This window comes from Adiantum capillus-veneris, chromosome 20 (assembly GCF_014529385.1).
Source record: "Adiantum capillus-veneris isolate H3 chromosome 20, ASM1452938v2, whole genome shotgun sequence".
NCBI lineage: Eukaryota > Viridiplantae > Streptophyta > Polypodiopsida > Polypodiales > Pteridaceae > Adiantum > Adiantum capillus-veneris.
The window spans coordinates 42640037-42666714 of record NC_140950.1 but is presented as its reverse complement, the minus strand read 5'-3'; the positions used below and the strand labels follow the sequence as shown (position 1 = coordinate 42666714).

The following is a 26678-nucleotide window of genomic DNA, read 5'->3' as shown; positions in this document are numbered from 1 at the left end:
CAAAAAGAAATACCGAAAGGGGCGCCAATCTTTGGGACCAACATCTCTAGGCACGGAACTCCGTCGGGCCAATGTCGAATCAATTGTGAAATGTGAACTGTTTTGAAGTGAATTCTTGTGGTGTCGCGGTAGATTCTCGACTTGGAGTGTGCAAATCTGTTACAATGAACGAGAGAGAGACATCTCTCCGTCCCATGTAACTATCAAACTTGACATCCTTGTCACCAGATTTGAAAACTCACATCTTGCGGTGATGCTTGTAGCTTGCCTCTTGAACTTGGTTATTTCTTTAGGGTTAAGTAAAGAGGTAGTAGGTGCTTTCCTCTTAGAAGAGGGTTTATTGTATGAGAAGTAGAAGTGGTATATGTGATGGAGAAGAGATGGATATATCTTTCCTATCGTTCAAAAGAGAGAGAGAGAGAGAGAGAGAGAGAGAGAGAGAGAGAGAGAGAGAGAGAGAGAGAGAGAGAGAGTTCTTTAAACTTTTTCATCGCTTTTGTTCTTGACACCTAGTTGTTCTAATTTGGAGATCCCTTGTCACTTCGATACCTCGATCCTCATTTTCCTCTTGCCGGTTGTCACCTCCGACAGTGTTTCCCTGATGCCCATCGGCATCCTTCTCTTGGGGTTTCTTGAGGCCATCCAAAACCTTTTGGACATTAGGTAGAGTAGGAGTTGAGTAACTCTGCAAGTTAAGCTCGTACTTCCTGAAGTTCCTCTCCGCCAGTTTTCCCTCGACTCATCGTGTCTCTTCTTGTCTTCCTTAGAATCATCCTCCCTTGCACAAAGAGAGGCAACCTTGCTTTGATACCACTGTCACAAACGGGAGCGCGGGAGTGCGAAGGAACAATAAATAGACTTGGATAAATTGAATCTGACATAGAGAAAAGGGCAAAGATCGACACAGTATTGGGGACTTGAAGGTGGGTTGGTCACACCCCCGCCCCCTCCCTAAAGAGTATCTTCATTAACGGAGAGAATCTTTTACAGGCACAAGAATTGGAGAAACCCTCCATTCTAGAATCCACAACCTAAGCGCCAAAAAGCAAATGCCTTAGCCATGCTGCTTTTATGATGTATAGCCGTCCATGCCCACTTTGACGTAATTCGTGAGGCTAAAGTAATTTCAGATACAAAGTAATTTCATGATATATACCACTTTTGACGTAATTCGAGAGGCTAAAGTAATCTCATATACAAAGTAATTCCATGATGTATAATGATGTATAGGCAATGTATAGGCATCCATGCCCACTTTTGACGTAATTCGCAACGTTAAAGTAACCTCAAATACAAAGTAATTTCGCGTTATCTTAGGTACTTGAGATTACTTTTCCCGCAAGATGTGTGGTATCCAAGCAGTCAACACCCCACATTTTGATATGTGCCCTTGTTCCCACTTGCTCGCGCCCATGTCAGTCATAGCTAGGCAATGCACATGCTATGTTTTGGTCTTCACCTATCAAATAAAAATTAAGACTTCAGAAGAATAGTAAATTTTCATAGTTCATTATACTTTTCCAAGAAGATCAGCATTTTCGGAAAGAAAACCTACAAATTTTCAATATCCCAATTTTTTTTCTCTCGTTATAAAAATGTTTTTTGAAACATTGGGAGGGACCAAGATATACCAATCGCACTGGACCTCCAAGGTTATCAGCTTGAGAAGACACCTGTTGAGAGATGTCGAGAAATTTCAAGTTCATTGTCACGAGGTCGGGCACCACGTGCCAATGGAAAAGAACAACTAAACAGATTTTAGAACTTCGATAACAACTGAACTAAAAGAGATGCACGACACACGAGACGGGGAGTGGCGGAATTCCACCCCAAGAGAGCACTGGCCCCAAACCTTGGCGCCCCTTTCGGTATTCCTTTATATTGCTTCAACTCGGTACAATGCCGGTACTCACGCTCTGTACCTTCACCCGGAAGAGTGCCAGAGATTGAGCCCTCTGCACATATTTAAAGGCCCTTGGCCTATAAAAAGCAGTTTACATAAAAAGCCTCAAACTCCAAATTATCTAGACCCAAAAGCACTAGCGCCCAAAAGCTGCCAGCGCGTTTTGCAAAAATCCGTACAGGTGCCACGTCAGCACAGCATTGCGGATATCTGAACTGGTTTGCCACGTCAGCATGTCAACGCAGAATATCCGAAAATCCGTATAGGTTTGCCATGTCAGCATGTCACCGCAGAATCTCGAAATCCATGCAGATCTACTACGTCATCAACTCTCCGCATGTGTATGTAGGCTTGCTTTATTTTTAATACCTTTGACGGGGTCCATACGTTGGTGAGAACTCCTCTTTAAAAATAGGCCACTTGGCAAGACTTTGTAAGTCGGTAAACTTCTTTTGCTGCTTTTGCTTCTTCACTTAGGGTTTAGGCTTCTCGCCCGAGATCTGCAAATTGGCTCCGTTCTTCAGTGGTTTGACACGTCAATAATTTGTGACATCCCCCTTCTTGAAAGAAAGTAATCATACGCGATTACAGCATATCTAAAAAACAACTCAAGTTAGCTCAAAAATTTATGAGGGTCATTCAGAGGGACAATCCATTTTCTTACTCCAAATCAAAGCTTTTGATTTCCTAGGTCGTTGGCTTCCCAGAAGAATCTCATCCAAAAAGGAGTCTCATTCCAGATTATCTCGTCCAAAAAGGAATATTCATGGATCGTTGGTTTCCCAAAATTATCACATGCAAAAAGGAATATTCAGTGGTTGGCACATCACAATGCAACACAAATGCTCACATATGCATGTTACAAGACACAACGATCAACACCGTTCAGCACTCCTCCGAGACAGACGGTCTGCAGCCTAGTTTTTTCGTACCCGTGTGGTTGCCTAGCCGTACTTCCGTACTCGGCTGAGTACGAAAACGTATGGAAAGTGATTTCGTACCCAGCAATAAATTTGGGACAAAAAATTTTCGCCTGCAAATTTTTGACCGCGCGAGTGGGGCTGCTGACTCTGTTATGCAGGCATTGCAGCACATCAGTAAGTTGTGAGCTGCAAACCAACTGCAAGCCCATTCTCTCGCCCTCTGTTGCTAGCCTTCAGCTTCTCCCGTGCCCACAAGCTAGTCTCCAAAATCTAATTTCTGAACTTTCTATGGTTTTGTGTTTGTGTATAAAGTTTAATTCATGGTTGTGTAGTATGTAGTCTTTTAAGTATCCTATGTAGTAGGCTATCTGTTAGGTGGAGCGGAATGATTGTTTGCGCTTTGCTCAAGATGAGTGCTCCGAACTGTGCTCAAGGTTCCTTTGGTTCAGGAGAGCCTTCCGTTCTTAATGGAAAGTGCTATGATCACAAACAAAGTGAATGGACATTGTGCGTGCAAGTGTATGAGACTGAGAGATAGAGAGAAGAGAGATACGACACCAGAGACGTAAAACCCTCCTCCGAAGGCCCCACTCTCGTCGATGAGAGTGGTCTACTTATGATTGCACAAAGTCGTACAATGACGATGCAATGGATTGATGCAACTTGGGACTATGCCGGTGACGACGACGGTGATGACGATGACGACTTTAGGACTGAAATCTGTGGTCTTCTAACTGCTGAATTTCGGGACTGTTTCGGATGGCTGAAAATCTCTGTTTTGGCTGCGTTTTCTAAGGCTGAAAATGGGGGATATCTGCGACCAACTAGGGCTGAATCTGCTGCTGTGTTTGACTGCTGAAAATGCTGCCTCTTCTACTGCGGAATGGCTGAAAACCAAGAACGCTGGGCATCTGCTGTAGCGTTAGTAAAACGCTAGGGTGATTTGGGGTTGCTGGAGATGTTCAGGGCTGAAAATGCCAGGGACTAGCGAGGAGGTGATGGCGATCCAAAACGCTAGGCTATGTGAGGTCTTGGCGGTGAAGAAAACACAACGCCAAGGATCTGATGGGGTTCTTGTTGAGAAGGTGCCTGTTGAGCGGGAGCTCCTGTTGCCTCTTCTGCCATTGAGTGCTAACTTGAGTTTGCTTATATATTAACTTAGCAAAATTGCCCTACCTACTTTTGTTGGGAAGTCACTTAAATTAATAAGTGAAAATACCAAAAATAGGGAAATTAGGCTAAAATCACTGGAAAATTCCCCTGATGGAATCTGATGGATTCTGGTGGGAATACTGATGATCATGTTGTGTGCAACCAGAGGATATGCATCCACACTAAGCGACTGGGCATGCACGGTCTACGAATAGACTCACAAAAAGTGCCAGATCGCTTCTAATCTAGACTGACTGGACTGACTGAACCCTAATCATGCTGTAGCTTGTCCACGGACACATAGGGTTGGATGTGTCACGTGACATCCCCTCCTTTTCAAAGTGAGATACTGGTACCGAACTGTATGGCGTCGAGGGAGATCGCCAAAAGCATCCGGAATCCTGGAAGGGACTCTTCGCCGGCCCACTCGGATGTGTGGAACGTGCGGTACTTGAACTTCATAAAGGTCTGCAACGCTTGCTTCTTTGGGCTGCGCCGAAAGCGACAATCTTTTGAATCTCCTTCCTTGCTTCAACTTCGTCTAGAGTCTTGCTTCTTTCTTCTTCAAGAATCTCCATGGCTGAAAATTCCTGAAACCATTTCCAACACAAAACCATGAACATACCTATTCCATGTAAAGTGAGTGGAAAAAATCTTGTCTTCGCTAAAGACTGTGTATGCAATGTAGATGAACATAGAGACAGAGTGACAACCCATTCATCAAACACATGCAAACAATGAGATCGAATCTTTTCTGTTTGATCGAAATCAATCAACTGTGGCAAAACACAATGGAAATGCCCATGCTTGGTGCTCATACTTTCATTTGCTCTGTCTACAACTGTGTCATGCCAAGGAAGAGACATGGAATGTGACTTCCTTACATGCATACTTTTCAGCTTTTCATGAAAAATTCGCATGCATTCGTGCTCATCCATGAGTGAAACGTGCTCAACATACAATATGTCATGCCCAGTAAAAGGGATCACATAAAGATGCTGACTAAAATACAAGAAACGATAACAAATGAAACACTCGAACAATATGCGAACACATAATACTTCCTGTAAGGGTTCTTTGGACCTAGGCTCGAGAGCCAAGATCGGTTCTTCCTGAATGATCGAATCGTCCTGTGGAGGTTCTTTGGACCTTGACTCGAAAGCCAAGATCCGTTCTTCGTGATTGATCGAATCTACAACGAGGTTAGCTTCGCTAGAAAAAGCATCTACTAACACATTATCTGTTGCTAAACTGGCTTCATTTGACAAGAAAATAATTCCAAATGAATTATTGGATTTATAAGTGAGAGGGTTTTCTCGCTTGGAACAATAGGAAAATAATTCTAAATGAATTATTGGCATTTTAAGTGAGAGGGTTTTTCTCACTGGAGACATCCGAGTACAGAGTATTCCTAGTGCGTCGTTCAAAGTAATGACGGGAGCATTGTGAATGGGAATATTTGTAAGGCCACCAGGAACAGGTACTTCTGATGCGTCACATAGGATGGGTGACAGGGAGCATCGGGAAGAAGTATCCGACCATCCGGGAACAGACATCTCTGATGCGTCATAGGATGGGTGACATAGAGCATCGCGAAGGAGATTGTACCGTAAGTTCGGTAGGAGGTGACTAGGTGATGGGTATTCCTGATGCGTCACAAGGTGAATGACGGGTGTATCGGAAAGGGAATATCCATAGTCGAGAGATAATTCCGAACTGTGTTAGAATTGTGCACAAGGAAAGGCAAGCACTTGAATGAAGATGGGTTCAGAGGAAACTTTGAGGAAAAACGGATGCTTTTTGAGAAAGCGGAATTGCTTTTCGGAAAAGCAAATGCTTTCCCGCGAGGAAGTCTATGTCTGCATTGCAACTGTGCGTGTGATTGCATCCAGGGATGCCTGGCAAGTGCTGTGAAAGCATTGTTTTTAACTTAAGGTTTTCTTGAGTTTTTGGACAGATTCAGACCATTTTTAAAGGTGACCGGCAGCCCACTTATTAGCCATCCGATAAATAAGGCACAAGATCAACCAGCCTTTTCTCTCTCTTTTTTTTTCTGGCGGAACAACGCCAAAAAAACAAAAAAAAAAACAAAAAAACGGCCGCGATCTCTACACGAGCAGCTATTGGTGCCTGTGGCCGGGAGCTATAAAAGCATCTCGATTCTCATGCCCTCACTCAGAGAGAAGGATCAATTTTTACAAGAAGGAGATGCTGCTGCAGAGTTCACCCGCAAAGAAGACGTTTGCCGGTGATGCCCATGGCTGTTCCAAGTGTACCCGATGTCGCCAAGACCCAGTGCGCAAGTTCCCTCGCGAAGAAGTGCCTACGGAGCGTGTTTCCATCGCGACAAGCTGCTGTTTTTCTCTGTTTTCAGCCCATAAACGTCCTAGACGGGGCTGATTTACGAGAAGGAACCCGAGAACACACCTCTTTTGTGTGTAGGATTGGAAGAGAGGAATTTTCTATGTAGAGATCTCTTCCGGGGAATTGCTTTTCGAGAATCGAGTTGCGTTTCGAGCGTCGAGACTTTGAAGGTAACGATTTTCATGTTATGATCTTTGAGTATTTGATTGCAGGTGTACTTCCTCTTCGTGAGGGAGTAGGAGCAGAGGAAGGCATGAGCCTCGGCAAGAGAAAAGCGCTCTGAGGAACTAGAGCCAGATCAGCCCAAGGGTTTCGTACCCGAGTTTGGGAAGTAGATCCACGGATCGGAGAGAGGTAGTCTCTCAAGTTGTGATCCGGAAGTTGGGATTCCCAAGTAAGGACTTCGTGTCCGGGAAAGCAGAGTTGTTCTGCGGGAAGAGGGCTCTGGAAAGAGAGTTGGAAAAGAGTTGCAGGGATGCCATGCCCTGAGTCTGGAAGGTGAGATCCAGAGGCGAGAACCTTGATTCTCGAGGAATTGGAATAAGGAACGGAAGTTCCTTGGAATAGGGTTTTGCCCTAGGAATCGGAAGCTGAGGCTTCCGGGAACCATCAAGTCTTATTCTAGAACGAACATGGTAATACATTCGGTTCAAGTGCTTGTATAGACTTCTCCTCAGTAATAAAGATACTATTACGCGGGGGGGACCAGCCCATCTTCGGGTCCCCAGTACTGTGTCGATCTTCTCACTCTCTATCTCTCTCTCTATATCCTCTGCCTTCAGTAATAAGTGATAAATCCTATTTATCCGAATGTATTTTATATTGTTATGCGCTCCCGTTTGTGACATTATCGTTGTGAACAATCACATCATCTTCATGCAACTCATCATGCTTGTGAGAAATCACATCTGATCATGCAAAACATCATGCTTGTCATCATGCTCATCATTATCATTCAAATCATCATGCTGATCACAATCATGCAAATCCTGTGTGTCATGCTTTGGAGAAAAAGAGACTGAGAGAATCTCCTTTTCCCGAATCTTTTGTATCAGTTCTTGCACTTGAGAAAAAAGTCGCAAGAACTCTTTCATGTGTTGGTCGCTCTTTTCTTGGAGGGCTTTGTTCTCGCGATCAAATTCTGCTTGTCTTGCTTTGTTCTCTCGATCAAATTTGGCTTCACTTTCTTGTTCTTCCAAGTCGTACTGACGCTTCATGGCTTCCATTTTTGCATCGTATTCACGATCTATGGCTGTCAATCTTTCTTCGTAGTCAAACTTCCTGTCCATAAATAACTGCTTCAACTCCTCCATAGGAGTTAGTGCAATCTTTGTCGTAGATGGGGAAGAGTCGGAAAAACCTCCTGGTGGGGAAAATTCTTCTTCGCCTCTCTCATGCTCATCACCTCCAAGCGAAGTATCGATTCCGCTTCGAGTGATGACCATTCTGCAATCGTGGGTTCTTGTGGGTTCTTGTGGTCTTGGGTTCTTAAGTTCACGAGGAACTTGGGTTCTTGAGGGTCTTGGTTCTTAAGTTCACGAGGAACTTGGGTTCTTGAGGTTTTCTTTCGCTTGCAAACCGTGTTTGAGAAGGATCTTCTCTTCACCCGAGTTCTACTCCTTTCTGCGGGCGCACCCCTTGGCGGCCTTGTGCTCACACCAAGGTTGCTTTTTCCCACCTCACGTCGATTGGCCGGCCGCTAAGTGCACGATCCGCTCTCAATGAGTGAAAAGAGACACAAGAGGAGGCTAGACAAGCCCTTCTTTCTTGGGATTCCTGTCACTCTTCAAAAAACACGATTAGGAATCGACACGCCCAAGCGAGCTTGGGTTCATGCGATCGCAACAAGCAAAAAAATATGTGGTTCTTGTGGTTCTTTCCTTGAGTAATACAAAACACTGCCAAAGCTCTAATACCAATGTTCGGTGCAGCGGAATGATTGTTTGCGCTTTGCTCAAGATGAGTGCTCCGAACTGTGCTCAAGGTTCCTTTTGTTCGGGAGAGCCTTCCGTTTGAAAGTGCTATGATCACAAACAAAGTGAATGGACATTGTGCGTGCAAGTGTATGAGACTGAGAGATAGAGAGAAGAGAGATACGATACCAAAGACGTTGTAAAACCCTCCTCCGAAGGCCCCACTCTCGTCGGTGAGAGTGGTTGCAACCGGCCCGTAGGGCGGTAGATGTTGGCTTTCACCCGAAATTCTTTACTTTAAACACACACACACAGAGCACTTTGCAAAAGAGACCTGTAACGGGAATTAACACTTAATCACACACACGGCTCGGAAGCTAGAATGCTCCAAGCAGACGCCGAGAATCTATAGGCCCCAAAATTGGCGCCCCTTTCGGTATTTCTTTAATCTTTATCAAAGGGAATAAAACCTGAGATCTCCCACAAGCTGCCCCGCACAATCTAGGCTAAGAAACACCTGTTCTGGCCCGATTTCGGTAGCATAACTGTACTAGGACGCTTCACAGTCAGTATTCCCACGCAATAGGTGACTTTCCCGACGCATACGGACACTTTGCAAAACCTGGCGAGAATCTGCAGCACGCTGAATTCTCTGTTTTCTGCCCCGAAAATGCGCCAGTTCACCTGTACAGCGGTCCCCTTGCGTCCCCGAACCTCCTGGGAGTATTAGGGTCCGTTTAGGGCCGAAACCCTAAACCTGCAAAAATACACAGCAGGCTGTAATTCCCTGTTTTGGGCTCCGTTTCGCGTGCCGGTCGCATCCGTAGCAAGACCTCGAGCTCCCGCACCTGTAGGGCTACTTGCCCTTTGAATCGGACGAGATTTCTGGCGTGAAACCTCTCCGAATTCACCTGTACCTGCGGGGGATTAGCCACTAGCTAATCTAGTACCTGTGCAAGAGGCTCTTGCCTCGGCAATCGCGCATGAACCCACATAACTGTACATTGGTCAAATGAAAAGCCCACTAGTGGGGCATAACATACTGCTCGTAGGGGAGAGAGAGAGCAGTGTGTAGCGTGCAAGGAATCACTCCTAGCACCACACTGTACATGAGAGGGAAAGGAAGCACTCCATAGCTCTTAACCTGTGACAAAAGCTGAAATGAGGCCTCTCCCAGCTTAAAAATCAGCGCCCATTTTTCTGTAGGAGGAAAGTCCATGAAAAACTGACACTTGGCGCATTTTCAAGCATTTCCCTGTTTCGGGTTTGCCGCTTAAAAATATCATGACCGGTTGCCCAGTTGACTTCACGGCAGAGTTATAAAATGTTCCCCTAGTCATACCGAAGGTAATGACGCGAACACATTTCACGGCCCAAAATAGCAGTTCCCTAAATTTTAGGAGATGCTTCCGTTGGGCCCCCACTGGTCTTCTGACCATCTATCCTCATTCGAGCCGCATCCAAAAGTGCAATGTGGCCCAATTGTCGGATACTTTTTGTTGGTAGTCCCACCTTGACTTTACGCCTTAATTGAGTTCACTTCCTAGTATCCACCAACTTGCTAAGTGCGACGGGGGGACCTATATGATCTTGCTCTGAGCCTAGACATCCTCTTACCATACGAATTCCAATGCCGACCACTTCCCGCCTGCGGGTGAATCTACCGTTCACATTGGCCATACAATGTCCGACCGTTTGCTACTTCAAAAAGAGGGTCTCAAAACAAATAAAATAAACCCCATTGGAAAGAAACCAACAACCAAGGTTAGCAATTGCCACATCTCTGTGACATGGTTAATAATTGCCACGTCCTCGTGACATACCCCCCTCTTGAAATCGCAAACGTCCTCGATTGCATACCATAAATACACGCCATTGATGATCTTGTGCTATTAACACTCTTTTATCATCGCATGTATCCGCAAGAAAGGTCGTAACATACATAGATACAAATGACTTAATGAGGCCTTCATACTTTTGCCATTTCCATCTATGGCACTGAACTCATATGTACATTTGATGTACTAGCTCTATCATTACCCCTCCTTTGCACACGTTGGGTTGGGGCATAAGTAGGCTGAAACCCAAAGGCTTCAAGGTAAAGCTGCAATACATTTGGTGACTCTGACAGTTCATGCTCTTCCATCCACTTTGCATCCATAGGCAGATAGTTCTTGAACTTCACCAAATAGCGTCTTGCAACTTGTCCTTCAACTTTTCTGTCCTTATGTGCCAAAACTTGCTCAGGTACCAGGATCTCATCAAGTTCCTCAACTTCTGGCTGATCCTCAACTGGCATATCTTCTGGCACATCACCCACGAAGGGTCTTAGAAGACTCACGTGAAACGCATTATGAATCTTCCACGCATCAGGCAGTTTCAGCCTGTAAGCCACATCGCTGGTCTTGTCAAGCACTTGAAAAGGCCCATAGTAACGCATGCTGAGCTTAGGAAACAGCCGTTCCTTGCCCTTCATTTTCTTTAACCTTGCCTTTTCGAACCTTAGCAGAACCCAATCACCAGGTGATAACAGCAATTCACGACGATGACGATCAGCAGCCTTTTTCTGCTTTGCCTGAGTCTTCTCCAAGGCAACTTTAATCTTCTTATACATCTCATCCATGTTCTCAACATATCGATCTGCCTCAAAGATCTTGTCCTTTGTATGCAAAATGGGAGGAACCTTTTTGCCGCCTTCAACAATCTCAAAAGGTGCTTTGCCAGTGGACGAATGCACCGTATTATTGTACGCATACTCAAGCATAGGCAAATACTGTTCCCACTTGCCCTTATTATCTGACACATAACATTTCAACAAATCTAAGACAGTAGAATTTGCCTCTTCTGACTGTCCATCAGTTTGTGGATGAAACGAAGACGAAAACTTGAGCGTAGTGCCCATGTTCTCAAACAATCCTCTCCAGAACAAACTGGTCATGCGAGGATCACGATCACTGATAATCAATCGATTGTGGCATACCATGGTACTTAAACACATTGTACATGAACAAGCGTGCCATCTGATCAGATTTTATCTTCTTCCTGACAGGGATAAAATGGGCCTGCTTGCTGAACCTGCAGATAATGGTCCATATACCATCATTCCCTGTTGGCGTCCTTGGAAGATCAAAGATAAAGTCCATAGCAATGCTTTCCCATGGCTTATCCGGAATCGGCAGTGGTTGTAACAACCCTGGTGCCTTTTGCTTGTCAAACTTGACCTTTTGGCAAACTATGCATGCTCGCACAAAGGCATCCACATCTCTCCTCAAGGTAGGCCAATAGAAGAATGTCTCTACCGCTTTAACTGTTGCATCAATGCCACGATGCCCTGCATACGGTGGGACATGACTCTCTTCCATGACCTTATGTCGCAATGGCCTAGTGACACAAAGTCTGCCATGCATCATCATAAAACCATCTCTGAGGAGGTAGTGCTCGTGATGTTGCCCCTCTTGTAACTGTTCAAAGATCCTTCCTTGCAAAATCTTCATCAGCAGTATACTGTTCCTTCATGTCATCTAACTCATGATGATAAGGAATTGACACAGCTGAAATTTGTGGCTTTCTGGATAACGCATCAGCCACAACATTCTTCTTGCCTTCCACATGCATAATCTGGAAGTGGAACATGGAAAGAATGTTTGCCCATCGCATATGCTTTTCGGATAACTTTGACTGTGTCAAGAAGTATCGCAAGGTCTGGTGATCTGTTTGAACAACAAAATCAGCACCTAAGAGGTAGTGCTTCCAGCTAGAAAGCGCATGAATCACGGCCAAGAGCTCTTTCTCATAGACTTGCATAGTCCTCTCTGGCCCTTGCAAAATTCGGCTTTCATAAGCTACTACCCGTCCGTCTTGCATTAGCACTGCTCCGATGCTACTGCCACACGCGTCACACTGGACCACAAATGACTTCCTGAGATCTGGCAAAGTAATAACTGGATCTGAAGTCAACTTTTCCTTTAAGAGACTAAAAGCTGAAATCTCTTTTTGGGTCCATCTGAAAGTGACCTCTTTCTTTTGCAATGCGTGAAGAGGCGATGCTATCTCTGCAAAATTTTTGATAAACCTTCTATAGTAGGAACACAATCCCAAGAAGCTGCTGACATCGTGCACAGTCTTCAAGTCTGGCCATGTCTTGATAGCTTCGACCTTTGCGGGATCCATTCTAACACCATCCTTTGAGACTATGTGGCCCAGAAAGTGGATCTCTTCGAGGAAGAATTCACTTTTCTTAGGATTGACAAGTAACCTGTGACTGCGCAGCTCTTCGAACACAATGGTCAAGTGACGCCTATGCTCCTCTTCATTCTTCGAATACACTATCATGTCATTGAAGAACGTTCCAACAAACTGTTGATGCGAGCGAAAAATCCGGTCCATCATTCTGTTGAACGTGGCAGGAGCATTTGTTAGCCCAAACGGCATCACTAGAAACTCATAAAGACCAAATGTCGTTCTAAACGCAGTCTTGTGCACATCCTCTGGCCTTATACGAATCTGATGGTACCCACTCTTAAGGTCTATCCTGCTGAAAATTGCAGCACCCTCTAAACGATCGAGAATATCATCAATGCGAGGAATAGGAAACCTATTCTTGATGGTATTCTTATTCAACGCACGGTAATCAATACACATGCGCCATGAGCCATCCTTCTTCTGCACTAGGAGCATTGGGGAGCAAAAGGGTGAAGAACTAGGCTGAATCAGCCCCTTCTCTAATAACTCCTCAACCTGGCCCATAATCTCTTTCTGCTGCCCCGCACTAACCCTGTAGGGAGGTCTATTTGGTGGGCTACACCCTGGCACCAAATCTATCCGATGGTCCTCAGGTCTCTCTGGCGGCAATTGCGACGGTAATGAATCAGAAAAACAGTCACTAAACTTTTGCAAAAATGCTGACCTTTCTTTATCTAACACAGATAAATTTGATTGATCACTATCTGAGACATCACGTGCAAAAATCAAGTACACAGAAAGATGATTCTTTATTACAGAAGTGATAACAGAAGCAGATACAATAGGGACTGACTCTCCTTTAAGCTTAACATCCAAGATGTGAGTTTTGCCCCTATGCTGTACAGTGATCTTTTTGTTGTAGGCATCCAAGACTCCATGCACTCGAAACATCCACGGGATCCCCAACAAGGCGTCACAACCTTCCAGCGGCATGATGTAAAACTCTTCAGTGTCCACATACGACTGAATATGCAGACGCAGTTTTCCAATGATGGGAGTAACACACTCTGAGTGGCCAGGACATGCCAACCCTGCCTCTGCTGTGTACCCCATCTCTTCAGCTCTGATGCCCAGCTTCATAGCTAACTCTGGTGAGATAAAGTTGGCTTTGGCACCTGGATCAAAAAAGATGAGTGCCGTATGATCCCTAACTTTACCCCATGCCCTGCATAACTCACTGGCATCTGTGCTCGGCCTGTCACCCACCATGTCTGGCACCAAACCCACCGTGGGTTTTGGCTTCTTGCCTTTCTGGTCTTCTTTATCCTCTAAGTCAGCTAGCCTTTTCCTTTGTGGACAATTGATAGAAAAGTGACCAAGCTGCTCGCATATAAAGCATTTGTTCTCAGCCATTAGGACCTTCTTTTCCTCGAGCGACTTGCGCACTAAAGGCTTCCTTTTCTGTTTCTTTGCCTGCGCTCCAGAAGTCCCTGCTGAATCCTTGTCTTTGGTGGCCTTTTCTAACCCCTGCAATGCATCAGGAGCCGTTTTCACAAAGGGCTTCTTCGCTGAATTTTTCTTTTGTTGCCCTCCTTTGTCACTGCTCGGAAATCCACTGTCCTCTCCTTTCAACAAGGCAAGACCAGTGATCGCAACTTCCATAAGCTGAGTAAGGGTAGCCACTCTGTTCTTTGTACAGTAATCGCGAAGCCCTTTAGGCAGCCCACAACAGTACTTCTCTATCTGCTCTATCAATGGCACAAATTTGTAGGAGGTCACTGAGAGTAATGCTTTACAAAACCTCCTATTGTACTCCAGCAAGCTCTTGCACGAAGCTGCCGTAAGCTGGTGCCAATCTGTCACGACATCAGCTTCAAATTCATTTGATAGCCAAGCAGATGCAAACATTTGCTTGAAGTAAACCCAAGTGGCGGGTGCCTGTCCTTGCATTAACAATGTCGTTCACCATGTAAGCGCATTGTCCTTTAAGAAAGTGGCAGCTTTCCTGACCTTCGAGGCCTCTGTAAAATTCCCTCCCGCATAAGCTGTATCAAACTTCTGGAGGAAAGTGAGTGCCTTTGTCTTGTCCTCGAAACCACTGAAGGTACTGAACTTTACCGCTGCACCACCTTCTTTGTAAGCCTTAGGCTTCTCTAGTGCCCCCAAATTGTCATACGGAATGGTCTGCAACATGGGCACTGTACTAGGCATCATCGGCACGTGTTGCCCATTCACATTTTGCGTCAGAGGTGCGATATCTGGCTGCTGTCCAGAAAAACCAGCCATGCCAAAATGACCCTGTGGCACCCCAAACTGGCCGTGGTTGCTCTGAAAACCCTGCTGCATGCCGATATTACCATACATGGGGTTTGGCATGATGCCTTGCATACCCCCGAACACTGTTCCCGGCATGTACGGCTGACTTCCAGACGCATAACCAGCCATACTTTGGAACACTGATCCACCTCCGAAATACCCAGGATGTACCGTGGGTGGTGGAAAAACTGAATGCATAGCCTGGTATCCAACTCCCTGTCCATTCAAGACAGCATGCTGGCTCTGAAAGGTGGCGGGCTGAACTGGCATAACCTGTGGAATAGACGTTCTAGCCACTTGTTCAAGCACGGGAGGAACCTGCTTTGGAGCCCCCGACTCCGCAACATGCGAGTGTTCCCTTTCCTCCTGCGTCACATGAAGTACCTGGGCTTGAGCATCAACAAGCTCCGTACGCAGCGTAGGTTGCCTATTTTGCTGTTGCACTGGTGGCGCTTGCAAGAATTCCATAAACCTCGGATTCTGCACCAGCTGCGAAAAGACATTCACCGCGGCAACCAACTGAGTCTTGAACGCATCATCCTCAAGTTGCCCTGTCATAAAGCCCTGTACTACTCGAGGGACATTCACGTTGACAGGAGGTATAGACTGACATGGCCGTGAGCTCTCGCCAATCTCAAAAACCATAGGAATCTCCTGCCTGTCCTTTGAAGAGGAACCCTCTTCCATAATTCCCTTCCCCTTGTCAACCATAGTGTAATCCCCGTGTTCCTGCACTCTGTGTCTTTATCCCAAAACAATCCACGCTCACTCTTTAAGCCAAAACAATCCACGCTCACTCTTTAAGGAAAAAGTGATTGAGGTCCCGACGACGGAACCATGCAACCGGCCCGTAGGGCGGTAGACGTTGGCTTTCACCCGAAATTCTTTACTTTTAACACACACACAGAGCACTTTGCAAAAGAGACCTGTAACGGGAATTAACACTTAATCACACACACGGCTCGGAAGCTAGAATGCTCCGAGCAGACGCCGAGAACCTGTAGGCCCCAAAATTGGCGCCCCTTTCGGTATTTCTTTAATCTTTATCAAAGGGAATAAAACCTGAGATCTCCCACAAGCTGCCCCGCACAATCTAGGCTAAGAAACACCTGTTCTGGCCCGATTTCGGCAGCATAACTGTACTAGGACGCTTCATAGTCAGTATTCCCACGCAATAGGTGACTTTCCCGACCCATACGGACACTTTGCAAAACCTGGCGAGAATCTGCAGCACGCTGAATTCTCTGTTTTCTGCCCCGAAAATGCGCCAGTTCACCTGTACAGCGGTCCCCTTGCGTCCCCGAACCTCCTGGGAGTATTAGGGTCCGTTTAGGGCCGAAACCCTAAACCTGCAAAAATACACAGCAGGCTGTAATTCCCTGTTTTGGGCTCCGTTTCGCGTGTCGGTCGCATCCGTAGCAAGACCTCGAGCTCCCGCACCTGTAGGGCTACTTGCCCTTTGAATCGGACGAGATTTCTGGCGTGAAACCTCTCCAAATTCACCTCTACCTGCGGAGGATTAGCCGCTAGCTAATCCAGTACCTGTGCAAGAGGCTCTTGCCTCGGCAATCACGCATGAACCCACATAACTGTACATTGGTCAAATGAAAATCCCACTAGTGGGGCATAACATACTGCTCATAGGGGAGAGAGAGAGCAGTGTGTAGCGTGCAGGGCATCACTCCTAGCACCACACTGTACATGAGAGGGAAAGGAAGCACTCCATAGCTCTTAACCTGTGACAAAAGCTGAAATGAGGCCTCTCCCAGCTTAAAAATCAGCGCCCATTTTTTTGTAGGAGGAAAGTCCATGAAAAACTGACACTTGGCACATTTTCAAGCATTTTCCCGTTTCGGGTTTGCCACTTAAAAATATCATGACCGGTTGCCCAGTTGACTTCGCGGCAGAGTTATAAAATGTTCCCCTAGTCATACCGGAGGTAATGACGCGAACACATTTCACGGCCCAAAATACCAGTTCCCTAAATTTTAGGAGATGCTTCCGTTGGGCTCCCATTGGTCTTCTGACCATCTATCCTCATTGGAGCCACATCCAAAAGTGCAATGTGGCCCAACTGTCGGATACTTTTAGTTGGTAGTCCCACCTTGACTTTACGCCTTAATTGAGTTCACTTCCTAGTATCCACCAACTTGCTAAGTGCGACGGGGGGACCTATATGATCTTGCTCTTAGCCTAGACATCCTCTTACCATACGAATTCCAGTGCCGACCACTTCCCGTCTGTGGGTGAATCTACCGTTCACATTGGCCATACAATGTCCGACCGTTTGCTACTTCAAAAAGAGGGTCTCAAAACAAATAAAATAAACCCCGTTGGAAAGAAACCAACAACCAAGGTTAGCAGTTGCCACATCTCTGTGACATGGTTAATAACTACCACGTCCTCGTGACAGTGGTCTACTTATGATTGCACAAAGTGGTACAATGACGATGCAATGGACTGATGCAACTTGGGACTATGCCGGTGACGACGACGGTGATGACAACGACGACTTTAGGGCTGAAATCTGTGGTCTTCTAACTGCTGAATTTCGGGACTGTATCGGTGGCTGAAAATCTCTGTTTTCGCTGCGTTTTCTAGGGCTGAAAATGGGGGATATCTGCAACCAACTAGGGCTGAATCTGCTGTTGTGTTTGACTGCTGAAAACGCTGCCTATTCTGCTGCGGAATGGCTGAAAACCAAAAACGCTGGGCATCTGCTGTAGCGTTAGTAAAACGCTGGGGTGATCTGGGGTTGCTAGCGATGTTCAGGGCTGAAAACGCAAGGGAATAGCGAGGAGGTGATGGCGATCCAAAACGCTAGGCTATGTGAGGTCTTGGTGGTGAAGAAAAAACAAAACGCCAGGGATCTGATGGGGTTCTTGCTGAGAAGGTGCCTGTTGAGCGGGAGCTCCTGTTGCCTCTTGTAAGGTGCAGCGGAATGAATGTTGTATTTTCCAAGATTAGTGATCTTTATTGCTCAAGGTTCCTTTTAGTTCTTAGGGAAGGAGGGAGCCTTCCGTCTTCTGGAGAATGCTATGATCACGAACAAAGTGAGTGGATATTGTGTGTGCAAGTGAATGAGACTGAGAGAAGGAGAGAGAAGAGATACGACACCCGAGAGTTTGTAAAACCCTCCTCCGAAGGCCCCACTCTCATCGGCGAGAGTGGTCTACTTGATTGCACAAAGGTGTACAATGCGTATGCAATGGACTGATGCAATGGGACTATGCCGATGACGACGGTGATGACGATGGCGAAGGCTGAAATCTGTGATCTTCTAGGGCTGAATTCGGGGTTGTCTTCGTGGCTGGAAATGACTGTTTTCTTGCTGTTTCATGGCTGAAAATGACTGTCTTGGTCGGGGTTGACGGGCTGATCAAAAACGCTGAGATATCTGTTCTTTGGCTGCGTTTTTAGAGAGAGATTCTTGGCTGAAAAACGCTGTGACAGCAGGTGTCTTCTTGCTGAAAATGACTGCTCTGCAAGCGTTAGTAAATCCTTACCCCGCCGTGATGACTTTGCTGCAATTGCTGATGAAAAACATTGATCCTTCTAATGTTGCCTAGCGTTAGTAATGGCTGCAAAAACGCTGAGTTTGCTGGGACAAAAACGCTAAGGGCTGAGGTGGTTTGGTCGCGGGAAAACGCCACGGATGGGGCTGATCTGCTGGGGAACTATCGCCAAAAGGGGGAACTTCAATGGCGAGGCTGATGCTGTGAAAAACGCCAAGGGATGGGAGGTGATGGCGATGGATCTGATGCTGAGGGGGTACTGCTGAGAATTTGCCTGTTGAGCGGGAAGCTCCTGCTACCTCTTCTCCAGAAAGTGATAACTTGGGTTTGCTTATATATTAACTTAGCAAAATTGCCCTACCTACTTTTGTTGGAAAGTCGCTTAAAAATAATAAGTGAAAATACCAATAAATAGGAAAACAGGCTAAATGCACTGGAAAATTCCCCTAACTGATGCTAATGGATTCTAATGGGGATTCCGATGATCATGATGTGTGCAACCGAAGGATATGCATCTATGCTAAGTGACTGGGCATGCACGGTCTACGAATAGACTCACAAAAGCGCCAGATCACTGCTAATCTAAACTGACTGAACTGACAGGAACCCTGCTATGGTGTAGCTTGTCCACGGACACATAGGGTTGGGATGTGTCACGTGACACCTCTTCTGCCATTGAGTGCTAACTTGGGTTTGCTTATATATTAACTTAGCAAAATTGCCCTACCTACTTTTGTTGGGAAGTCACTTAAATTAATAAGTAAAAAATACCAAAAAATAGGAAAATTAGGCTAAAATCATTGGAAAATTCCCCTGATGGAATCTGATGGATTCTCGTGGGAATACTGATGATCATGTTGTGTGCAACCAGAGGATATGCATCTACACTAAGTGACTGGGCATGCACGGTCTACGAATAGACTCACAAAAAGTGCCAGATCACTTCTAATCTAGACTGACTCACTGAACCCTGATCATGCTGTAGCTTGTCCACGGACACATCGGGTTGGATGTGTCACGTGACACTATCTGACGTGTGGAAATTTTCGAGTAGTCTCATCCGTACTTATTCCGTACCTCCGTACCCGTGTGCATGCGACATGTGGTTGACGTATGGAAAAACTATGGTCTGCGGTATGAAGCTACTCAACGACTACCTTGTCACTACCCCCGCAAATAACCTAAAAAGGTCCAGATCATGAGCTCAGAGGACTAGTAAAACCAAACGCTCCCCAAACCGTAGCCTGCGTCGCTTGGAGGTTCAAGAATACAACCAAACGCTCCCAAGACATCTGGTCTGCGTCGTTCGGAGGTTTTCCAACATACAAGAAAACGTTCCCTATACATCCCGTCTGCGTCATTCTGAGGTTCAAACAATACCAAAGCAACATTCTGTCACAAACTGCTGACGTGTCAAAGCCTAAAGAATGGAGCCAACTTGCAGATGCTGGCCGAGGGGCCTAAACCCTAAGAGAACAAGTAACAGAAGAAGAAGTCCTACCAACTTACGAGGACCCCGTCTGATGGGGCCCCAAGTGACATAAAGGATTAAAATAAAGCGGGACCCACACACACAGGAAACTGATGAGGTGGCAGATTTTCAAAAATTGCGCTACCATGATGACGTGGTAGGCTGTACGGATTTCCACATTTTGCGTTGACTGGTGATGTGGCAGCTGTATGGATTTCCGTAAATTACGCTGACAGCTTTTTGGCTTTGCTTTTGGACCAGAAGCTTTTGAGTTTGAAAGCTTTTTACTGTAAACTGCTTTTGGGGCCTAGAGCCTTTAAATATGAGGTTAGGGCTCATTCTCTCGCATGCTTCCTGGAGAAGGTGCAGAGTCTAAAGTTCCGGCTTGTACTGTGTTGATGCAATATAAAGAAATACCGCAACGGGCGCCGAACGTTTGGGGCCAATACTCTCTGGGGTGGAATTCCGCCACTCCGTGTCGCATGTCATCTCTCTTTTTCAATTCAGTTGTTATTGAAGTGCTAACAGTTTGTTCGATTTGTTCTTTTCTATCGGCACGTGGTGCCCGTCTTGTGACACATTCTCACTACTCCACGCAACAGTAAACTACCAATCAATGAAACCAAGTCAAACAATTCAAATCGGCACCAAGACAGGTTCAAAACAGATACCATCCATTTCAAACAAATTCCAAACAGGATCACCAAACGAGTTCTCAAACAGAACTCAAACCTAAAAAGCAATCTCGACATCAGTCAAGCTCGAAACAACGACTGACTTTCCTTCCTGAAACCTACACCAAGATTAGGGTTAGATTTCTTTCTAAGGTTGTAGCCGACCACAACATGGTCCATAAGCTCTCGAATAGTCGAAACAGGCCTCGACAAACAGTGTTCCTGTGGTGGTGATGGTAGCCCCAAAACATACCAATCACAATCGAGCTCCAAGGTTATCAGCTTGAGAAGACACTTGTTGAGATATCAAGAAATTTCGGGCACCACAAGCCAATAGAAAAGAATAGACTGAACAGATTTTTAGCTCTGCAATAACAATTGAACTGAAAGAGATGCACGACACACGAGACGAGGAGTGGCGAAATTCCTACGCAAGAGAGCACTGGTCCCAAACCTTGGCGCCCCTTTCGGTATTTCTTTATATTGCTTGAACTCAACACAATGCCAGTACTCATGCTCTGCACCTTCACCGGGAAGGGTGCCAGAGACAGCCCTCTGCACATATTTAAAGGCCCTTGGCCTATGAAAGCAGTTTACATGAAAAGCTTCAAACTCAAAATCATCTAGCCCCAAAAGCACTAGCGCCCAAAAGCTACCAGCGCGTTTTGCGGAAATCCGTACAGGTGCCACGTTAGCACAGCATTGCGGAAATCCGTACTCGTCTGCCACATCAACATGTCATTGCAGAATCCGAAAATCCATACAGGTTTGCCACGTCAACATGTCAGCGCAAAATCCGAAAATCCGTACAAATCTGCTACATCATTAGCTCTCCGCATGTGTGTGTGTGTGTGGGAGGAGGCTTGCTTTATTTTATATGCCTTCATGTCACTTGGGCCCCATCGGACGGGGTCCCATAAGTTGATGGGAACTCTACTTTAAAAATAGGCTACTCGGCAAGACTTTGTAAGTCGGTAAACTTCTTCTGCTGCTTCTGCTTCTTCACTGAGGGTTTAGGCTTCTCGACCCGGATTTGCAGGTTGGCTCGATTCGTCAGTGGCTTGACACATCAGCAATTTGTGACAATCTACATTGTTGAGATCACCTCCAACAACCCACGATTCCACAGGAGGCAATGTATGTACAATCTGCTGCCAGAACTCAGCTCTCTCTAGTCTGGAAGTGAAGGCATAGATGCACATCACACCAACTAGGGTATCATTAATCTCTAGAGTAACCCACATGGCTCTATCATGTACTAAAGTACCACGGTTACGAACACAATGGCGCCAACGGGGTCCCACAGAAATGCACACACCACTACTAGAGTATGTCTGTCCAATCGCAATTTCCCAAAATATATGAGAATCACAAGGCAACAACTTGCCACATCTGCGGTAACTATCTATACGTAACTTGTGCTCCTGCACAAGAAGGATATCCACATCTTTATCTACATGAGAGCGCAGATCTCTACGAAGCAAATTCTGTCTCGGACCACTGATGCTAGTGTGATGCAGCCCATTGACATTCCAAGTGACAATATGTAAATCCATGTGTTAACAAATGATGAATTTGAAACCTCAGAAGTATACACCAACCGTGTCAACGGCTACAAGACTAAAGATCAATGCAGTGCTCTTTGGATCCCTTGCCAAAGCTCTAGAACAAGAGCTTAAGGAAGCCCATCCTTGTCGTGGGGAAGCGGTCGGAGTGTCACAAACTGCTGACATGTCAAGCCACTGAAGAACAGAGCCGACCTGCAGATCCTAGCGAAGGGGCCTAAAGTTTAAACCCTAAGAAGAAGAAACAATAGCACAAGAAGAAGCAGAAGAAGTATTACCAACTTACAGAGTCTTGCCGAGTGGCCTAGTTTTAAAGAAGAGTTCCCACCAACTTACGGGGCCCTGTCCGATGGGGTCCAAGTGACCTAAAGAGATTAAATAAAGTAAGACCCATACACACACACAAATTTGCGTGGAGCATGCTGATGTGGCATCTGTACGGACGCCCGAGTTTTGCGCAACATGCCGGCAACTTTTGGGCATTAGCTTTTGGACCATATGCTTTTAGAACTTGAAGCTTTTCATGTAATTGCTTTTCGTGGTCAAGGGACTTTAAATATGAGCCAAGCGCACACGAAGACCAACGCCCTGTAGGCCCCAAAGACTGGTGCCCCTTTCAGTATTTCTTAATTCAATTAAAAATAGATTATCCAAACACTTAAATCAAACTCTCACCAAGTTGTCCAAACCTGTCAAGGGCTGAAATCGCAGGTTTCAACTTTCCGACCTGATTTCGGCAGCTTAATAGCACCAAAACCCCTGTAGGTCAAAAGTACACGTCAAGGACACTTTGCCTTGCATTTTGGAAGCTTTCCAATAAGCTGCATGTCAATTTTAGCCTGCTGTAATTCTCTGTTTTGTCATTGTCGGGTGCCCAAAACCATGTACACGCATGCCGAGGCTCCCCTGGTGATTCCTTGCAGTTTAGGTGCAAAACCCTTAACCTGCAAAAAAACACAGCAGCTTGTAATTTTCTGTTTTGGATCGTTTTGAGCAGAGCAAACACGCCTACACGTGTCTCAAGTGCTCCCACACGCAATGGGACAATTCCCCTTTGAATTGGACAAGTTTTCACGCAAGAAAACTCTCCGTTTTCGCAATCCTTCGAGATGAAACTGTGCGTACCTCTGGGGGATTAGCAATTAGCTAATCCAATACCTGTTCAGAAGGCTTTTGCCTTGACAAACGCGCATAAAACCCAGAACTGTACATGGTCAACCAAGCATGTCAGGTGCAACGGAAGTGTTTAAGGATTTAGCTCCGATCTAGTACTCCGCACAAACACAAGGGAAACTTTACTTCACTTGAAAGACTGAACTGAACTGAACTGAAAGAAAGAGAGAGACAAGAGAGAGAAAAGAGACGACACAAGGATGTCGAGTCCCAACCCTCAAGGGCCCCCTTGCCCTATTGCCAGAGCAAGTACTTTCTTTATTCTTGCACAATGCTGATACAATGACTAAATGTTGAGATGCTGATGTTAATGGGTACTCACGCTATTGATGTTGGGTACTGGTACTGAGGTGCTGAGGGGTTCTATGTCGACGACGATGACGACAGGTATTGCTAGTTCTATGTCGACGACGATGATGACAACGACGAGGTACTAATGGAGTCTATGTAGACAACGATGATGTCGACGATGAGGTACTGATGGAGTCTACATCGACGACGATGATGTCAACGATGAGGTACTGATGGAGTCTACGTCGACGACCATGATGTTGATGACGAGGTACTGATGGGTCTGTGTCGACAATGATGATGTTGACGACGAGGTATTGATGGGTCTGTGACGATGACAACGATGGTGTTGTCGTCAAGTTCGGGATTTGCGATGACAATGTCAACGACGACAATGACAACGTCAAGGCTAAAAACCGAAAACGCTGGTTGATTTGTAGGGTTGAATATGGCGCTGATGGTTAGGGCTGAAAACTGGAAACTATGTTGTGACGACGACGATGTCGATGACGGCGACGACGTCGCTGAAAAACGCTAGGGCTGAAATCTGAAAATTGTCACCATGGATGGCTTTCCGGTGATGATTTGTTGCCAGGAAGACGATCTGGTACACGACGAGGCTAGGGAAGGGTACTACTGCAAAAACGCTGATGATTGAAAACTGCTCCAAAAACGGTAGTGTTGTTGGGGAACTGCTGCGTGGATACTGTTGCTTGAGAGACTCTGTTGCTTCTGCTCCTCTACCTGATTCTGCAAGCGCTAGGTCTTCATTTATAGAAATTATATGAAAGAATTCCAAAAGTCACTTATAAATAAATGACCTATAAGAGGTGGTTCACGCGGTAGAAAATGCTTATGCTCAAATGATTGTACTGTGCAAGAGAGGGTATGCAAGTGTGACCGGCCCGGGCATGCACGTCCTGCTAGAGGCTCACAAAGTTGCCACGCTCTGTCCTAAGCTAGACTCATGATAGACTATGGCAGAAGCTTGGCCACGTGGCGCAAGTGAAGTGGACACGTGACATCCCCCCTGTTAAAGGTGAGGCACAACTGCCGAACTTCTATTTGTACTTCTGATGCTGATTGCTTATGATGCTTGTGGATGCATCACTAATGAAAATTCCTCCAAACGGGTGGATACTACAGATGTAGGCACTACTGCGCTGTAAACACCGACAATGCCTACGCTGTAAACACCGACCATACGAGTTACTAGGTAGCCTTACTTCTGTCGCAAAATACAAGCCTTGATGCTGACTCTGCCTGCGAGCAAGTAATACTACTTGAATAGTCCTGTCATGAAAACATTGCAGGTGAAGATGAAAGGTAAGGGTGTTCAGAGGTATTTCCAAGGGTTTTTTGTTGACGGAAGTGGATGCACGCTACATGCGAATGCGAACACAGAAGAGGTTTAGGGATCATGTCTCCAATTCATATCAGTCTGAACCCAAGGATTGCTTGTCGCAGAAAGAACTCCCAGAAAAGGAATTTTTTACGGTCCCAAGAATTCAGAATAGTAACAAGGATGATTCAAACAAGATGAGTGTTTCAGTTGCAGTCAAACTTTGTTGAAACACTTGGAAGACGTTTGAATAGATGCAGTGTTTGACACTTTGAAAAAAATGTTTCACATTTAGCTGTTTTAACTTGGGAGTAGCATATGAATTTTAGTCAAAAGACATCCTAATATGAGACTCGTGCCATGTCTTACAAAAAGAATCAAACAATATTGAAAATTTGGGGCACATACAATTCGAGTCAAGGGCTTGAATCATTACTTGAATCATATTTTGAGTGTATGTCTTACAAATAGAATCAAACGATATTGAAAATTTGGGACACACATAATTCGCATCAAGGGCTGGAATCATTCCTTGAATCATATTTTCACACTCATACGTTTGACACATGAAAAACCATGGAACTTGCTAATTCTGCCCTTTACTCAGAATTCTCAAAAAATTCGGCAAATGAAAGTGAAAGAGTTCTTCACTGTTTAAAAGAAGTCGTCAGTTCCTTTGCATATGGCATGCTCCTTTGTTCATAGTCATACTACATTCAAAGGTCCTGGGCTTCTCATTACAGAAAAAGGCATATGTTTGACGTGGTTCCACTTCTCCCCCTAGGATAGCCTCAAGCCACAATTTCAATGCTTGGTATGGCCGTTCCCACCACAAGCAGTAGACAAGTCGAGGGTTTTGGAGTTTAGCTTTCGAGTTCAGAAAATGCGAAACGTGGTTTGGGGGGGGGGGAAGAGAGAGTGTATCTTACAGCTTTCTTGGATTGCGTATCTGCCTTGCAAGTGAGATCCAAGTCGATCGACAGCCTGCCCTGTCTCACGAATCCAACGACCCATTTGATAAACAACCCTGCCCAGCGTCCCCATCTCTAGCCTTCTGCCTGCCGTCTCCCCCTCTCGCTCTGTGTTGGAGCCTTCTTTCACAAAGCGAGGGCTGGCTTCAAACGTGTCCGCCCAGCCGGAGCCCAATGCTACGTCTTCATGCGTAAAAGGTAAGGCACGATTGTACGACCGAGACGCGGTCGCAACCATGGGATCAATGGTCCCAAGTGAAAGATTGAACGGGGTCGCAACCATGGGATCAATGGTCCCAAGTGAAAGATCAATCTGGACCATCGATCTGCTAAAACTAAACTCGAGATCCCGAGTTTAGATTTTTCAAAACTAATCTCGGGATCTTGAGTTTAGTTTCTACCGGCCATGAGGGGACTAATTTCAGGATGCTCGCGCTTCCCCAGCTGAGATTTGAACCCTCACCACTAGTTTGAGAGTTCGGGTCCTTGACCATCACGCCCGCATGCACTTTCTTGAAATAGATGTGTTTTTTCATAAACTTAAACTCAAAACAATAGAGTTCGACGTAAAAACTAAACTCGGAATCCTGAGTTTAGTTTTCACGCATCAACGGTCGAGATCTGCGAACGCCCTTGATATTGCACAAGAGCCATTAATCCCATGGTTGAGACCCCGTGGCACTTAAAGCTGAGGACACCAAGCTGGTCATGTTGTTCCGGACCCACCATTACAATGGGCGTCGGGTGGCACTACCCCCTCGGACGCAGAAGGTTTCGAGCCTGCCAAATGGCGGAAGGGTAGCTCAAGCTCGGACCCGCAACGCTTTTCTCTTCAAAGAAGAGCGCACATTTGAACTTAAGGTGGAAGATGCTTTACGTTCGAGTGCAACTTCTTCAGCAGTTTGAACGAGGCTTAATCCCAG

The 26678-nt window shown here is 45.7% G+C and overlaps 1 protein-coding gene across 1 annotated transcript in view; it reads right to left on the bottom strand.

Moving 5' to 3' along the window:
• The window catches only part of LOC147432434 (gamma carbonic anhydrase 2, mitochondrial-like), a 53408-nt gene extending 27491 nt beyond the window's left edge, over positions 1–25917 (bottom strand). Inside the window, exon 1 of the mRNA XM_086492391.1 lies at positions 25714–25917. Within this exon, the coding sequence (XP_086348517.1) occupies positions 25714–25828 (115 nt within the window). The 5' untranslated portion in view covers positions 25829–25917. The remainder of the gene's footprint in view (positions 1–25713) is intronic.
• Positions 25918–26678: the final 761 nt, after the last annotated feature.